The sequence below is a fragment of the Wasmannia auropunctata genome, unplaced genomic scaffold (assembly GCF_000956235.1).
Source record: "Wasmannia auropunctata unplaced genomic scaffold, wasmannia.A_1.0 LD335163.1, whole genome shotgun sequence".
Taxonomy (NCBI): Eukaryota; Metazoa; Arthropoda; class Insecta; order Hymenoptera; family Formicidae; genus Wasmannia; species Wasmannia auropunctata.
In genome coordinates, this window is record NW_012027727.1 from 44386 (window position 1) to 62802 (window position 18417).

Consider the following 18417-nt stretch of genomic DNA (forward strand, 5'->3'; position numbering starts at 1 on the left):
TTTCGTATAATTCCTAATGTCCCCGCTGCACAGAATGGGACTTCAGTGTCCCATTGCCAATTCTGATTATAAAGCAGTCTCCTTCTCGCTGATAATCTTGATTCCGTGCTGCGTCAGAATCATCTTCACCTCCTCCTTGTCCCGAGTGTTTAGTTTCTGAGTTGAGTCTTCAGCATCATTTTCCTTTTCCAGATTTTCCAGATTTTCTTTCTGCGAGTTCAGATTGTCAGTGGACTTATTTAGACGATCCACATCGTCGGCCGATCTCTGCAAAGATTTTGATCTTCTCGAGTCTTGCAGATTATCAGCCGATCCAATCAGCGTTGTATTCTTCGCGACCTTGAGCACCTTATCGCTCGCCTTCGCGGACATCTTTGCCAGTTGAAGACTATCCACCGAAGAGTATCGTCTCTTATCTCTTCCGCCGGAATCCTCCTTTTTCCTGAACAAGGAGCCTTTACGATTGACCTTCCTGGCTCCGCTCGTCAAAATGGCGATTTCATCTTTGGGTATGAAGTACAGCTCGCGCGGCTGGTCCCTGTTCATCGAGGAGCCGTGGATGAACAGGGTCTGTGACTTCGGTCTTCCGAGATCCGTGACTTTCTCTTTATCAGAGATCCTGCTCCGATCGTCGGCCGATTCTGTGCCGCTCTGAAAGCCGCAGTTCTCAATCTCGAAACTGTCGTCGTCGTCATGATGCGGCTCGATCATTTTGTAAGTATACCTGTCCGCCGGCAATGCGGAATCCTGATCATAACTGCCATCTACCTCGCCACAGATCTTACAGAGCTCGCAGGGAATCTCCTGAATCTTGCCGTCGAGATCGTCGGCGGATTCCTGGAGATTGAGCGAACCGCAGATATCGCACTCGATGGAGTCGTCGTCGTCGTCGTCGGCCAGCGAGCTGCAGGTCGATCTGAGCGTGTAGAACGTCTCCTGATTCGGGCTGCTCACTTCCTCCTCCGTCCGGAAGGTGATCTCATTCATGTAACAGCAGATCGAGCAGAACTCGTCCGGGATGTCGAGTTGCGAGCCACTGCTGTTCGCCTTCGTCGGCGGCACGCCCAGAAACACCTCCTGGATGCGCTTGATCGACTCGTAGCTCTTCGACTTCTTCGAGAACGCGTCGTCCTTCTTCGGCTTCTGCGCGGATGTTTCCTCGGACACGATCATCGAGTCTAAGCTGCCCTGAAGTGGCACGTTGTAACGTCGCACCTTCCTCGTATACACGTCCTTGATCTCGTTGAAGTCGCACTTGGTTTTGTTATCAGCGTCCTTTGTCGTTTTTATTGCTTCTTGTGCTTGTTGTTCTTTGTTATCGCTCATTTTCACAGCCTTTTGTGTTTGAGTCTTCTTCAGGCTCTTCGTGGAAGACGTCCTCGAAGGATGCTGAGAGGGTTCTTCGGTTCGCGACGTCTCTCGATTATCAGCATGCCGACTTTGCTTCTTCAATTCGCTCTCGGAATCTTTTTTAGGACTTTCCGTTTTCGAGGGTTTCTTTGAAGAATCCAGAAAGACTTCCTCCAGTTGAGTGATAACGCGATCATTGACAGCTCGATCGTAATTTTTCATATCTTCGCTTGTATAAAAGATGTGACCTTTCTTTTTAGGACTTTTTGCACTTTTAGATGTTTTCAAAGATTTTTGAGATCCCTTCCTAGATCGTGGAGTCTCTCGATCACTAATAGATTTATCATGATCCTTCATTTCGCGTTCACTCTCGTCGGTTTGAAGCTGCTCGATTTTTCTGGGACTTCTTGTTTTCGTGGAAGATGATCTTGAAGAGTCTTGGAAGACTTTTTCTGCACGCGATCCTCGATCCTTAATCCGCCCTTTCTCGTCGATATCAACATCTACATTGTAAATCTGTTCTTCCTTGACTCTCTCGAAACTCTTCATCTTCGTGGAAGAACTTTGAAATGCTTCAGATTGAAGCGCCTGTGAATCGTCGGTGAATCGATATTGCTCCTTGACCTCGACGTCGCGATCATCTCTGATCTTCCTCGGACTCTTACGGGAGTTCACGATCGATTTCAAATACTTGCCGTCTATCTCAAGACTCGAATCGCAAGATGTCATCCGTTTGTCCGAGGAATGCGCGTCCAATTCCGATCCCTTTTCCGTTCTGCCTGTTTCTCGCAACATCTTGAATATTTCTTCTGTCCGTTCTCTAACTTCAAGATTATTATCCTTATCGCCTACATCTGCCACCGTAAGTGATTCTTCTACGATATACTTCATTTGATCTGTTCCTTCGGAAGACTTTACGCGATTATCGATCATTTCAGTCGTGAAAGATTCTTTTTTCTGGCTTTCGGAAACCGTCGCACCGATCGATAACTGACCACTGTATGATTGATCGCTCTTTCTGATGCTACTCTCGTGATCGTTTACAGAATCAGCTATGTTATTCGTTACATCTTCTATTTGACCGTCAGCGTATTTCGTTAAATTCAATCTGGCAGTATATACAGGTTTCTTATATTCTTCCTCATCCTCGTCGGAACCATATTGGCTAAGGCGATAATCTTCCTTGTCTACGCTGAAATCGGACAGAGCACACTCGTGGCGACCGTCCAGTGACGTCATCGAGACGTTAAGCGACGAAGCTGTCGCCTTGGCGTCTAGATATTTAATTCTATCTGATTTGAAATCGGCTGCTTCTTTTCTGGAGTCAATTCCCATGTCGATTTTGACGTTACTCTTCACACTAAGCTCAGTTTGTTCTGCATCGTCTTTACCTACCTTATCTACCTGTAAATTTCCCTTAGACTTATTTTTTTCCTCTTCAAGCTTTATTTTAAGCTCGTTTGTAAGTTTTTCTATCATTAACCTACGGTCATCCTTTAACGTAAGTATGCCATGGCTGGAGTGAACAGGCTGAACTTTAACAACATCGGTAAATTCTACGTTAACTATTTCTTTGTCGGTAACGTCTACAACACTTTTTACCATTGACTTGGAACTCTTTTCCGATCCAATCCTGCTGAATCTAGACTGATCCGAATTTACTTCGTCATGCTTGATTGCTTCCACCATAGACCTACGTCTTTCTTTCAGCGCGTTCTTATCGTCTAAACCTAACTCTACACCGATTATTTTTTTCTCGGAAATGACTTTTTTATCGCGAGCCTCATCATTCGCGGCGCCTTCTCTTGTCGGCCAGCAACACTCGCCCAATCGAAGTTCGCCAGAGCTCGACTCGCTAGGCTGAACCTTCGTTGTTGATTCGCGATCGTTATTCGAATCTAAATCTACATCAGCAATTTCCATCTTAGATCTCAAATCCAAGGCCTCTTTCTGCCCAATCTCAGTTTTACCCTTTACTGCACTTTTTATTGTTGACCTAGAACATTCTCGTGGCACGGTTTCACCAGAACTTGACTGGCCGGGTTGAACTTTCGTTATCTCGCTCGAACCTAAATCTACATCAACAATTTCTGCCTTAGATCTCAGACTTGACGCTTCTTTATCCCTTGTAATACTGTCCATTGTCAACCTACGATCCTCACCCGACGCCAATTCGTTAGAGCTTGAGGAAAATTTTACTATTATCTCGTGATCGTCATTCAAACCTAAGTCCACATCAATGATTTCCGTCCTGGATCTGAGATCCGAGACCTCTCTCTGTCCAATACTAGCTTTACCCGCGGCATCGTCTACCGTCGATCTACGACCGTCTTCTGACGAAGGACCAGGCTGGGATCTCGTCATCGCCTCGTCAAGCGCACCTACCTCGTCTACGATTCGCGCAACGCCGGTTGCGCTGGCGATGATCTGTTTCGCCTGACCGGGATACGCGACCCTAGATATATGCTTGACGTTGCCGTTGTCGGCGTTGTTGCTGATCATGCTAACAAATTGCTCGCGAATCTCGTCGAGCCCGCCACCGTTACCCGCGGCATTTTGCAGGTTTTTGCGCAGCACCACCGCGTCCGGCACATCGACAGACGCGGCGATCTCGACCGGGCTCGGCGAGCCCATGGTTACATCGCTGGGCGACGGCGTCATAAGCAATGCGCTTAGGTATCGGGGATCAAGGTGTAGGTAATTGTTCGCATTCGGTGACGGCAATTCCAACTTACTTCGGTGTCCAATCAGCAGCGGCAGCGTGAAAAACATGACGATTCTTTTATAGAACATCACTTTCGCTCAATACGCACAACATAATTTAGTCGCATGGGTTCGTCACGTTTTTTTCATTTGCAGTTAAGAATTATTAGAGTACTGCATATATAGGAAATGAATGATTTCCACGAAAATAAAATATTAATACATATACAGTTAAAAAGTTTGGTAGTGTTTTTTGAAACTTTCGGAATCTTCAGTGTTTCTCACATGCAAGGATTTGATAACAAAAACTAATTATTATATGTGAGCTTCAGTTTAATTCCGATTTCAGTTCTATTCGTATATTTGTAACTTTGTTTTACTCAGCAACTTTAATATGATGAACAGAATATATGAGAATAAATTGGGTTGCTATGATCCCACGCGACTAATAAAGCGAATAATAGTAATAAAGATGTTTTCGAAATTTGATTCACTGACGATATTTATAACGATTATTTGTAACCACTAAAATTTTACTCTAGAATTAATCGAACAATTCTATTAACTCTTTATTACCAATAATAAAATAGTAAATGAAATATTTTTTTCAACCATTTATAATCGCAATAATTGCTTTTGTCAGTGAATAAAATTATTTAAAGTGCATATTACTTTTAAATTAATTGTGATATTACATAAACTCTCGGCAAACACTGTAAATTCTTTCTGTTTAAAAAAATTTATTAATATTAAAGATATTAGATACAGAAATTGATTTTAATCAAAACAGTTTATATACAAAGTTTATTTTTTATATTTTATTATTAATTATAACAATACTTTTCGTACGATTGAATTTAAAATATTGTGTCTGCTGAGAATTAAATATAGATTTCTGATATTTGAAATCTATAAAGAATAATTTTATATATGCTATATACTATAGTATCATTTTATTATCCAAAAAATAGATTATTATGAAAATAACAAATAAAATACAATAATTTATAACATTTATTGATTCAAATAAAACATTGATATTGGATATTAAAAGCACATTAATAAGTGTTCTTAAACTACTTATAATAAACAGAAGACAATCCTAAAATACATTTAAAATGATTAAATAGTGAAACAGTACAATAAATAGAACGTAATTCTTCCGTTATCAATAAAGAAATATAATGACTCGAGTATCTTCCAAACATGAACACATGTTATATAATTTAAATAAAAATAAAAATTTATATTTTTCTAAGTATTCAATCGCACGTTACGAAGGAAATGCTTAAAAGCAAAATCGACGTTTGTGTGATTAAACACTATAAAAAAAAAAAAAAATACGTGTTTCTCTTATATTGATCTACATGTCCAGAGCTCATAAAAAATTGAAGTGTGTGGGTGTTTTGGCATGTTTCCTGGTAAATATTATATCTGACGGAAGACAGGCAGAAAGACTAGAGTAAGGAATATCGTACATCATATAAATTCCTTTGAAATATTACGTAGCAATAATCGTGTTCTTTTTAAGTATTCCATCTTTGTACATATAACATATTCACGAAAAAATATATATATAATAACACGACATATAAAAGATAGAAATTAATGTATCTATAGATACGTACTAAATAATTAATCGAGAAATGGTCCCAAATAAAAATCAATAACTGTTACTGCTAATATCGGTTAACATCAACGATCAGCTGAGCAATTTTCTGAGCACAGTTTGATTCAGTATTTTATGTTTTTAAATATATCCTTATTGAAATTTATTTTCTTCCATATTTTTATAAACTTACTCAATTATATTTTATTATATAGGTATATATTTCTTTAACTTTGTATTTTCATTACAAGCTTGCAAAGGGACCAGTTTTTCATTGAATTGTTATTAGTATATACAACGAAATCTTATCTATATAATAAATATACCATCATTATAAAAATTAAGTATGTTATTTTCACCATAAAATATAGGTATAAAAATTGATGGATAATATATCTACAATGAGTTTATCACTATTCATTAAAATATCACAAAAAATGATATAACCATGAATTTTTTTATCAATTTCCTTTTCGCGAAGTTTTATCACACAACAGCCATATTGGATTATGATACGAAAACGAAATCATTTTTTATTTAATAATAAAACATATTTAAAATTATATAATGTAATCCTATCAAACTAATCTAGATTCCCTTCTAATTTGTTTAATAATCTATATAAAAGTTTGTATAAAAATAATTATTTCTGTATATGTCTCATAATTCAATATGGTAGCAATCGTGGGCGAGTATTCGCAGTATGTCATTCGGACAATCAAGCAACGATAAATTTTATTACGAACAATTTAACTTGCACAGTAACTCTGTCTTTTCTCATTATGATTAAGCCTCCGTACGTTTATTTTTTGCTTTCTTATTGTCTATCAGTTCTTCTCTTGCCTCGCTCTCCAATATTTGCCATGTATAGTGCATAGAAAAAGCTTTTTAAATGTGAGGTAATCGAAAAGCGACGCAAGGAGAAAAGAAATACACAGCAGCGAAACACAATTAAGGTAAATAAAGCATATATATATAACTGATTATTCGTTACTTGATTCCTCGATTTTTTATTTGCCTGATTCAGCAGCGATTGCCGCAATTTCTCGCGCAGAATTTACAAATTTCAAGCTTAAATCTATATGGCTCCAGACACATCTTAATTATTTCAGTCTCATTTTAATCCTCTCCTGCTCAATAACTTTCAAATCATATACCGTTTTATTTTATTCTTTTTTTAATTTTGCGTGTCAAGCTTATGGAAAACCATCTCTAAACTTCATATGTAGCAGTAGAATACAGCTTTTTTATTTGTATTATTTAATTTTACATTTTCAAACTTTAACGTCTTCACATCCACAAATTTAAGCAACAGAGGATTAATGAGCTAGCAGACTAAACAACAAAAAAAGCTCGACTATCGTCTTATAAAAGAATGCGTCTAAACAGAATATTCGAAACTTACATTGTCGTGTCTGGCATTCTCGCATCGTAGATTTCATGCTTGTAGATATAATCGATGACGGAGTCCTGTAGTAGATACTTGATGCTCTCACCGCGTTTCAGAGCTCGTCTGATTTTTGTCGAGCTAACTTCGTTCGGGATCCATTCGGTTACGATGCAAATATTGTTCTGGAAATAAAAAGAAGAACTGAATTTTGCAGCAATCTGAAAGGCTACTTTTAAAGATCGGCTACATTGTGATAATAATTTTTGACGAAAATATAGATTTCTAGTATAATTAAATTCATAAAATTTAAATATAATTCATTTATTTAAATTAAATTATTTGAATTCTTGCATTTATTTAAAACATGAAACAACGATCGTGAATTCTGCCATATATAATATGCCTGTTCTGTAAATATTGCATACTGTAGGACAAGTATCACTGTGTAAATATTCAACAAATAGTAATTTTTCGTTGATACACTAAGAAACATTTAATAAACACATGTTGTGCAACAAATATAATTCACGAAAAGAAAACATAATTCTTAATTTTTCTATACTTACCATGTGCTTGGAGAGGACATCTGAGTCATAGATAAACTTGTTGGGATTGGAACCTTCTCTGGTAATGACCACAAGACCATGCTCGCCGACGATTGCATCAATCTGTGACAGAACGATAAAACTGACTATCTTTTACTGCCGTTTTACTTGTGCTTTACAGTTCTATTATCTTTATAGTTAAAAAAACAAACGTTTTATCTCTTGAACAGGAAAGACAGTTCATTCAATCTCATCAGAAGAAGACAATGTTCTCATAAAAAAATGTTCTACTAAAAAGACATTCTTATTTAAAGTGATCATTGAGGTATACTTCGTATATGTAACTCACATCTTCTTCCAGCCAAAGTCCACAAATGCCGAAGCTCTCCAGAAGATCTGCTCCGCACAGCAATTTAATTTGTATCGGCGTATTGTCCGAGCTGTTCTTCACATTCTCCGGAATCCAATCTGTATCTTCTATCTGCAGGTGATGCTTGATGTCATTGGAATTCGACAGTATGGAGTTGAGCAGATTTTGATGGTGCTGCAAGCATATGCGGGTCTTGGTCCAGCAGTTCTGCCCAGTCTCCCATGTGCTCAGCCGAATCCAGTTGCTATTCTGCAACGCCAGGCGAAGCATTGCACATCTGTGGGTAGCACTGGCCAATTCCTTCTTAGCGTAAGCATCGTGCACCGGGGAGATTACTCCACCAACGACGACATGCGTTCCCATCCGATGCAGATGATCTCGAGCTATTTCTGTGCGAAACAAAGAATTATTAATTTAAGTTATATATTTATTGTATTATAATTAAAATATAAACTATATATATATATAAAATATAAATTATAAATTATAATTAATAATTTAAGGTTTATTATTTTTAATTCGCATGTTTAATGTGCATTGCATGATCAGGTAAATCTATGATTACACTGGGCTTAGCAGGAAGAAATGAGAGAAAATGTTATAAAGAGCAGTTAATAAAAATGTATCTCATATGCTGTCCCATCATGCAGACATGATAAACAAGCTGCACGCATGACAACGATGTGTCATCATGCGTGATAACGTAACGTGACGCGATGGTACTCGCCGCTCTACAGGAACGGCATCGCTCGGGGTGAGGATGACAAGCAAATCAATATGTACGTACCAAACATCCGCAGATGCATAATCGTCGGTGGGTTATAGCTGCCGCACGACATCAGGATTACACGCGTGGGCGCCATTTTGCGCGCTCGCCACTCGTCGCCGCATCGACGGTCGACCGCACCTCCGTCACCGTCAAATCGACCCGAAGCGCTGCCGCTGAACAACAACGACGACGACGACGACGCACACGTCGCGAGGTTGCGTAACCTACTGACCGCGTTTAGGAACGAATCACGCGCCGATCGCCGCCATGTTATCTCAAACATCGCCGACCAATGGGAGGCACTCTTGGCCGTGTCGGCGCGCCACCTGGCGCGACCTCAGCTAGCGCGGATGCATCATGTAGCAATCATACCGCGCGCACGACGTCCGACATCCAATAGCAGAGCTCGCTTCCTAGGGGCAAAAAATATCATTAGCCTAGAGTCCCTAGAAAACTCATTTGTTCTATTGGGTTACCGAAATGCGTTTATTTACGAGCGAAGAAAAAGTTGCGATGCTTTCTTTTGATTTCTTTTGGAACGTAGACATTTGATTTGTTTTCTAATTTTCGATTGCGAGACGACGTCCGATACGATCCGATTGGCGTCATTAACATGGCCTCCTAACCTCACCTTAAATATTTCTTTGGCGAACAAATCGTATCTGGATATACGCATTATAACTTTTATCCTAAATTTAACGTTGTTAGTCAAATTAATTGATGTATGTTTCAGATCAGGAACAAATATTAAATCAAAACGTATTATGATTCTCATAGCTTATAATACAGGTCTACATTAATGGTTTAGATTAATACTTACGATTTAAAATTGTAATTTTAGATCAATTCTTTTTTAAAAAATATGATAATGCAAAATACATATAAACCACTTTTTAAGAAAAACATTTTTTTAAAGACATTTTTAGATGTCATTTGCGTTCTAAACATTGCATTTTAAAGGTTAAATTAATATGTTTTACAATGAAATATTGACTTTTCTTTTCAATCTATTCATCTATTCTTTTCATTCTTGTCATCCATTCTTATGAATGAACAATATAGTTCATTCATAATATATAGAGAATTGATATTTAACTTACCTGGTATTTGAAGTCATTCCTATCTTGATGGTTGAATGGTTATATTTTAAATTGTCTTCCTCATGCATCGACTGTTGTTTCAGGAACAGTTGATATGGTTTTGTTTAAATCATTCATATTTTTTTGTAATATGATCTACATGTTGCAAAATATTACTTTTACATTTATTTAATTTACTAGTTAATTATCCTGAGTAATTGTTGCATTGCGCTTTTGTAATTATTTGGCTACTTATTTAATTTTTCATTGATTTTTGATTGACTCTAACTGCATATCACTCATATTTATGCGTATCTATATTCCGTTTTTATACTCTCTATATATACAAAATTGTTATAATACATATTACTATTATCATTTAGATATATAATTGTACAATAAATTAATTTAACAATAAATTGAACGAACTAAAGAAAAATTCAACAACGTAATGTTATGCAGTACTTCACAATGTTTTATAAAATTATTGTAATTTAAACGCAAACGTTTTTGCAAGAACTGAAGCATTTTTTACAAAAGAAATTACGTCATTTCGAATATTTCCAATCCAATATTTACGAAATTATATATATAATTTCGTAAAAAAAAAGTTTGCTGTAATTCTAAATGAACATAAGAGAATTTCATAAAACTTGAATTTTTTTCTACGTGACATTTTATACGATAACGCGAATAACTTCTTTCTATTCCCGACAAAGTTTTTCGACCGCAATCTTTCCTTATTCTATATAATATGATAAGAGGGACTGGTTCAGTAATACACAAATCTAACTTTATTCACATTTTTTTTGTCATTTTTTTCCGCTGAATCATCGAGAAAATGATCTTGAGAGAACAGAAACCTCTGCGATACGAATAGCAATTACAGGTAAATATGTACAATAATATATAATAAGTGATGGTTGCCCTTCCTTTTCTTCTTCTACTTCTTCTTCTTCTTCAACAGTCGTCTTACTTCGCTCAACGACAATCAACCAATCAGTATTTTAACCGTAATAAATCGCGCAAGACTCTAATCCTTCCCACGCATCCATACCCGCCTAAGCATTAATTACTATCGATCATCGAATATCGCGACAGTATCGACGAATTGACAGAAATGCTTCTCCTAATTCGAATCATCGACCTTCAAATCGCCAGCCGGACTTTCCCCTCGTTTCGGAATCATCGCGCAAAACTCACACAATCGGATTTTAATAATCGCGATGCAAGATGTTCGAGCATTCGTCCGAGAGAACATTCCTTCTTCTCGTACCTCTTTTCTTCGTGAACTTTATTCCTTTTTCTCGAGATTCAGATTTTACAATCTCATAAACTAGCGGGATTAGAATACAAACATTTTGCATCGCTCTCAATATTCGACTCATCTTTAACTTCACTTATTGCGACAATTGTGTTGCACTTGATGATTTTACTTCGCTTCACTTTGCCTCCTCCAACTTTTTCGTAAAATTCAAAATGTCTCTCTCTCTCTCTCTCTCTCTCTCTCGCAGATCTTAGATATTATCTCATTATCGTACATTCACACACTCACATTCGTTTTAAATAGTACTTTATAACGTTATATTCATCTGTTTCTTTCAAATCTCTCTCTTTGTATCTCTTTACGCCTCTGTCACTTTCATTCTCTCATTCACTCTTCCAATCGAATCCGATTGTTCGCGTAAGGATTCGTGTAAGGTGAAATGGGCTATTGTGTATCTCTCTCGGAATATTCAGAATTTTTTCTTATAGTAAGATTAAAACTAGACTAAATTAAATTACTTGAATTTGATTAAAGTTTACAGTAAGCTATAAAATGATAGGTACGTGTCTACTGATTAAAATATGTGATTAATCTTTTTACATTTATATATTTAAGTACTTTGTTATCTTCAATATTGTCATTCTGTAATTATTCTCTATAAAACCATTTTTATTTTATTTATTCGAAAAAAAATTTACTCATTTATTAATAGTAAACGCAATTATAAGATTGTATTTTTTATGGTTCAAAAGAAGTGAAAAAACTCTTCGATTGAATGACCTTTTTATCGAAAAAAATTAAGAATCAGAAATATTTTAATTATTTTCGGCGTCGATTGCACAATTATTCCCATTTCACCCTACTTCGAACAACTGGTGGACACGCTTTGAGATGCAAACTTTCGATTTTTAGACAAGCACTCGACAAGTATCACTGGACGACATGACACTGTTAAACTGTCATTAATCCGAGCTAAGGAAAATAACCGACGAGTATATAGTTAGCCCAAACCACAGTTACTTCAGTTACTTCACTTCATACTTATTACAATTCGTCTCTCTTTTTTTAGTTTTTTTTAACTTTTGCTTTGTTGCTAGCTTGCTTATTAAAGTGATTTCGTCGTCGATTTATTTACTTCTCTGTTTTGGATCGTGTATATTAACAATACGCTCGTCGACTTTTGCGTATAACTGAAACGGAAGGTTCCTGGATCTCCCCGCGCGCGCGAGAGTTCTGAGATATCTCCATCTTTTTATACTCTAAATCCATGGCTCCTATATTGTTGATTCTTTTGGACTACTCCTTGGAGTACTGAAACATTCTTTCTCGGAATCCACATACTTTTGGATTCATGAGAAGTTTTGAGAATTTCTTCATAGGCTAATCCATGGATTCTCAGAGTTTCCTCAGATCCCTGATAACTCCTATCATCCCTATTCTGTATTCACGAGGTTTTTGGATTCTTGAAGATTCCAAAAAGAAGTCGAATTCGAACCCTCGGAGGTTCCCTTCGGGTTATTTGGATCGTCAAGTTTCTCAATCGCCGAGTCGTGAATCTTCAGATCCAAAATTCTTAATTTTTTGCATCACAAGATCAAAGGATTTTTTAATCCTTGATTATAAAAAAAAAGAATCCTGGATCCTGGATGAAACTTTGCGAGAAAGTAATCATTAGTTTTCTATGTACGAAGATAATAAAGCTCTTCTATCTTCTTCTTTGCTGGAGATCCTCGGATCCTTCCATGATCAAAGTATGAAAATCTTAAATCTCAAAAATCGGAAGTTACTACGCAAAAATTGACGAGACTTAGCAACATCGAGTCTCTCGCTTTAGCGAGGACACATTCACCACCATTATTATCGCCTCCTCTTTTCGTTTATCACCCTCCATTATTATCATCGCCCTCTTACTATCCTCCTCCTCTACCTTCCCTCTTTATCGCGCCTATTTGCTCGAAGATCATCCTCCCGTCATATTGTATTGTATCTTGTAATACGTAGAGAGGATGAGAGATTGGGTGAGAACCCTCATCTTCTCGCGTAAAACTCGCGTGGCTCAACAACGACCGAGAAAAGGACCGCACTTTTCGTCTGAAGGAGTCTTGCCACGCAAAATTCGCATTCCTCATCCCACTCTCTCGTCCTACCTCTCTCCTTCTCACACACTTTTTCTTTCCCTATTTTCCTGTCATCACACTTCACTCTTCTTTAAGTAGCTTCTAACTTACTTTTGTATTCGTTATCATTCTTTTATAAAGACGTCACTTCAACATACGGAGCACAACTATTGCGTCCAGAAATGTTGATACACCGATAGCTCTCTCTTTAATTCTCCCTAACTTATATGTAATTTTTTAGTCCATCTTTTTTTTTTACGAGTACATCGCTTTCGGATGTACAGGGTATTACATATATCAACACTCAATTATATAAGTATTATATGACCACCGCTCTTGAAAAAGTTGAGACACCAATAGCTTATCGTTATAAGTGACTGAAAATGAGCTTTTCGGATACTCAACTTTAAAGGTGCTAATAAATGATGAAACCTTGCGGAGTTTCTACTGTAGTTGACAGCTCTTTTCTTTGAACGGTGTCCAAAAACAGGGGAACACCTCAGAGGAGGACGATCTTCGAGATACGACTAGCCGATCTCGGCCTACAGGACTTATAAAAAAAAAAGATCTATCGTCACTCTCACGTTTCTTCAGTGTGTATCCTCCGTCTTCCTTTAATCATCTAAACGAGTAAAGCGACAAAACGTCGAACGATGAAAAAGGTGTCCCCAAGTGACACTCTAAAAGGATCTCAATCAAAATTAAATTCAAATATAATTCCCATAATCCCGAAGTAAAATTGGAATTTAATTCGAGATCCCATATTAATCGAGCTTAAATTCGAATTTAACTCATATATTATCGGAATTAAATTCATATTCAACTCGAAACCATGTTAATCGGGATTAAATCCTAATTAAACTGTCGAGTTAAAATTAAAATCTTACTCGATTAATCGAAAATTAAATTTAAATCTAATTCGCATCCCGCTAAAAATCGCATCAACTAAGTTTTATCTACGTCCTTTAAATCCTTATTACGAGTACTGTAGTAGTAGTATAGTAGTAGTAGTTGTAGTAATAGCAGCGATAGTAGTAATAGTTATAGTAGTAGTAGTAATAATAGTAGTAGTATTAATAGTAGTTTCTTTTTTTATTCCTTTTTCTGCTTAAGCTTTTTTTTAATCCTTTAGGTTTTCTGATTTCTGATAATCTAACAGACATCTAAAAATAACACCCATTTTTTGTTTTCATTACTATTTGTATTTTTTTTATTCTCGGTCTCTCTCTCCCACTGTTTTCCTCAATCTCAAGCAAGCGTTACTTAAGGGACTCCTTTTGTAAATTTTATCCTGCGCTCGAAGACCTCCTCGATGTTAACGTCTTTATTAAAAAGAAATAAGAAATCATACGTGAAACTTTCCCCGGTAAAATTCAACAATCATCAGAAATAGTAGGCAACATACAACCGCGAATGTTCCTCTATTGACTGATATTGATTGATGTTGATAATAATTAGTACTGTATTGATTGATGATGATCAGTAATCGGTTATAATATTAATTAATATTCAATCTGATCGTTGAACAACATATTACGATATCGGAATTGACTATTAATCGACTATTAATCATATACGTACACACAATATCATTTGTTAAATAATATTGTAAAATAGATGTTGGTATTAATTAATATTGATTAGTGACTGATTTCGATATCATAAAATAATGTTCGTGGAAGTTTTGATAATAGATTTTAATATTAATTAATATAATTAAACACTGTTATTGTCGATTAAATCGGTTACTACTTCATCCGTCAGTTACTCATCGCATTACAATTTTTAATTTTTACGGATAATAATAAGCTTTGATAATACGTTTTAATATTAATTAATATAAATAAACGTTGTTATTGTCAGTCAAATTACTTTTTTATCTGTCAGTTATACTTTGTATCATATATATTCACGAGTAATAATTTCCGCGAATTTTAATTTCTTGGGTACCAGCGCAACCATCGAATTACGCATTTAAATTTTAACCTATTCAATTAAAGACAATCAAAAGTTTTTAATAATTAATATAAATTTAATATTCAAACATATTGTATCTCTCTTTTTCTCTCTCTCAATAATAATATATATAATTTTTTATTTATGTAAATATATAATTTTAACCTAGCGACTTAAATTAATACATTTTCGTCGTTCGTTTTGTCAACTTCAATACCGTGTCAAGTTTTATTGCCTGGTGATCTTCTTTCGACTGTTCATGTCTTCATCCAATTTTTTCCCCTCTCTTTCATTCTTTATATTTTTCCTTCATTTCCTCTTTTTTGTCCAACTCTCTTTCACTTTGTCATTCTTTTAGTTTCTCTTTCTTTCTTTCACTTTTAGCATTGGTGAATTTTGTCGACAGAAGAGAAAGATGGATGGAAGAAAGAATAAATAAACTTCTTTCTGGGACTGAATATATATATATATATATATATATATTGTATATATTTATATATTTATATATCTATATATTCCCCTTTGCTAAGCCATTCATCCACATTTCCTTCTTTCCCACTTTCTTTTCTTCATCATCTTTCCTTGTCTTTTCTCTTTCTGTTCGCTCTCTCCTCTCCTTTTTCTCATCTACGCCTTTCCTTTGCATACTCATAATATACAGACCTTTTGTATTTTTAATTAAATGTACGATTCGAATATAAATTTAATAAATGAGATTATAGATATCAGCAAATAATCACGATATGCAAATATTTTTGTTTGCAATAATAATAAATAAACAATTTAAGAAAAGACAAGAATTTATTATTTTATCAAAACTGAACCCTTAATTCTTCTGGTGTGAATTGGTTTCAAAGTGTTTTAATATTCTATTATCGTACCTATTTTCGCTTATTCTTAATCAGGATTACAATTTATGGTACACCCGCTTGCGTTGATAATTTGAGGAAGTATCATTATTAGACTAATATGTATCTCTCCCTTGTAATTTTTAATAAAATATATATACAGAGTATCCATTCTACGCGCAGAAAGAAAAAACTAGGACAGTTTGTTTTCAGAAATGGTAATAACTAATAGATGCGAAAATAAATATAATGCAGATATTATCTGAACAATTACGTGAAGCTAAATTATGCAATGTGTTGAAACATCTAGTAAAACAACGGCACTGTGAAGCAACGAAGCAACAAAAGAAAACTCGACATTGCTCAAATTTAGAAAAAAATATTTCCCGCTAGCTTAAAAATCTTTCGAGAAAAATTTAGTCTTCCGAAAATTAGACTGATATTTATCGAGTTGATGCAAAGGATCATTTTTTTAATATATTTTGTTTTAAGATTAACTCACAATTTTTAAAACGATAAAATGAATTTACATTTATAGAAAAAAATGTATAGAATAAAAATTCATCGTGATATTAAAATAATAGTCTCTATTTATATAAAAATTATTTTCAACTACGTAATTTTGTTTGATGATTGACTTTTGATAAATACGACGAACCTATTCTAATTCCCCTTTTATGCATCAACTTAATATATATTCTAAGAATTCCGCAATCTTTAAAAATCATAAACGTTCAATCTATTTATTTCTATGACATTTTTATTTTTAGATTAGCTTCTTAATAATTCGTCCTAAAATAACTATTTACTTCAATTGTTACGACTCCAATCGTCGTCGCAATGTCATTCTAGGAAACACATTTTTTTATTTTCCGATTACTTCATATATCATTTCAGATATTTCTTTGACAAATTTAAGGAAGGCCAATATGTTCAATTTAACGATTTAATTCGCGATTATGTTTCTTTTACAATCCCTTGCATATTATGAAAAAGTTCATAAATGTATGTGTATACTCCTCTTTTCATTGGGCACCACTTACAATATTTACTTTTTGTTTGAGAGTTTTCTCGCAAAACCATATAATAAATGCAATTTGATTCTTTTAACCCAAAAGGCCATACAATGTATAGGTTCTAGTATAAAGTGATTGTTTTTATTATAAGTTCTGGATAATACCAGAATCTGGATTAATACGTCAAAACAGATTAAGTCTGTTTCGAAATCATGAAGAATATTTGAAAAAAACATTAGATATTGAAAAAAATTATTAAATTTGTAAAAAATAAATTTCACTAATTAGTGAAGAAATTACTCAATGTTAATGATTTTAATAAAAAAAATCAATCATTTAATGTTTAAAAATTTGAAGAATTATTTATTATTGTAAAATCCCTTTATTTTCAGTAAAATTCTTTCTCCATTGGCCACTAAAAGGGTTAAAATAAAAGCGGCCCATATGTTGTGCATCTCAGAAATGGAAGATTCTTTTAAAAAATTCCGTAGTTATAATTAATTGATAAAGTTTGCTCATTTAGATCTCTACGCAGAGGTCTCGCTTACTTTTGTGCTTTATTGTTTACTTCTTTCTCTTTTTTTTTGTTTTCTTGCAGTTCTTTGTAGTCGATAGTTTTTTGTTGGTTCTTAGTGGTTCCCTCGTTTGTCCTGCGCGCGTTTTTTTCGTTTCATTCAAAGACTTATTGTTGTTCTGGCGTACGAATATCAACGGTGTCACTTCTATTTCGAGTTATTCTCGTGTATTAATTGATCAGTGATAAGATAAACGACAGCCAACGCTATTTGTTTTTTTAAGCAAAATAAAAAATACAAATTAATAATGTAAATTGTTTTTCATATACATAGATTAATATTAATACACAAATCTTTTCATTAATTAGGAGTTTAAATCTGGTAATATAAAACTGAATTAAAAAAAATTGTTTCAATTTATGTTAAAATAAATATCACATAAAATAATTTCGATATAAAGTTATGTATGTTTGCAATCTACAAAAAAAAAATAGAAATTAAAATTGCGAATTTGCTGAAAGATAGACGCAGAATTATACACGTTCACCGCGGTCAAAGCCCGCCATTTGTAATTGTGATGTATTCACCGCGATGGATTCATGCAACAACCAATATGATTGCAATATAGCTATAGGCGATTGTTGATACAACAATCCATATTCGATTCAATATTAAAAATCGCGGTGTGCCTTGCTGAAAATATTTCACTCGGCTTGGTCGCTTTTTCGACGGGATTTGATCTTCTAAATCTTAATCACCCTTCACAATTCCATTTTCTAGCATCTATCTTTCTCTCGTTGGCTGCTGTTTTCTTTTTTTTGTCAAAGTGTATTTGTGTATTTCTTATGTCCTCTATTAATCCAACTATTATCCCCAACAGTTA

At 34.8% G+C, this 18417-nt stretch overlaps 1 protein-coding gene across 1 annotated transcript; it reads right to left on the reverse strand.

Annotated features, from left to right (window-relative positions):
* Positions 1-14257, reverse strand: LOC105457670. The gene is made up of 8 exons (XM_011702470.1): positions 9837-14257; positions 9231-9425; positions 8755-9149; positions 7947-8356; positions 7619-7720; positions 7068-7234; positions 2378-4084; positions 1-2278 (listed from the first exon to the last, which is right to left on the reverse strand). The coding sequence occupies exons 3-8, from the start codon at positions 9017-9019 to the stop codon at positions 67-69; spliced, it is 4863 nt and encodes a 1620-aa protein (XP_011700772.1). The 5' UTR covers positions 9020-9149; positions 9231-9425; positions 9837-14257; the 3' UTR covers positions 1-66.
* Between the last annotated feature and the right edge of the window lie 4160 nt (positions 14258-18417).

What these genes read in the sequence shown, in the direction of transcription:
- LOC105457670 (XM_011702470.1), bottom strand. Translation starts at nt 9,019, where the DNA reads ATGTTTGAGATAACATGGCGGCGATCGGCGCGTGATTCGTTCCTAAAC. An exon ending in TATGCATCTGCGGATGTTTG is followed by an intron (nt 8,357 to 8,754) that starts GTACGTACATAT and finishes TGTTTCGCACAG; the next exon opens with AAATAGCTCGAGATCATCTG. An exon ending in GACTTTGGCTGGAAGAAGAT is followed by an intron (nt 7,721 to 7,946) that starts GTGAGTTACATA and finishes GTTCTGTCACAG; the next exon opens with ATTGATGCAATCGTCGGCGA.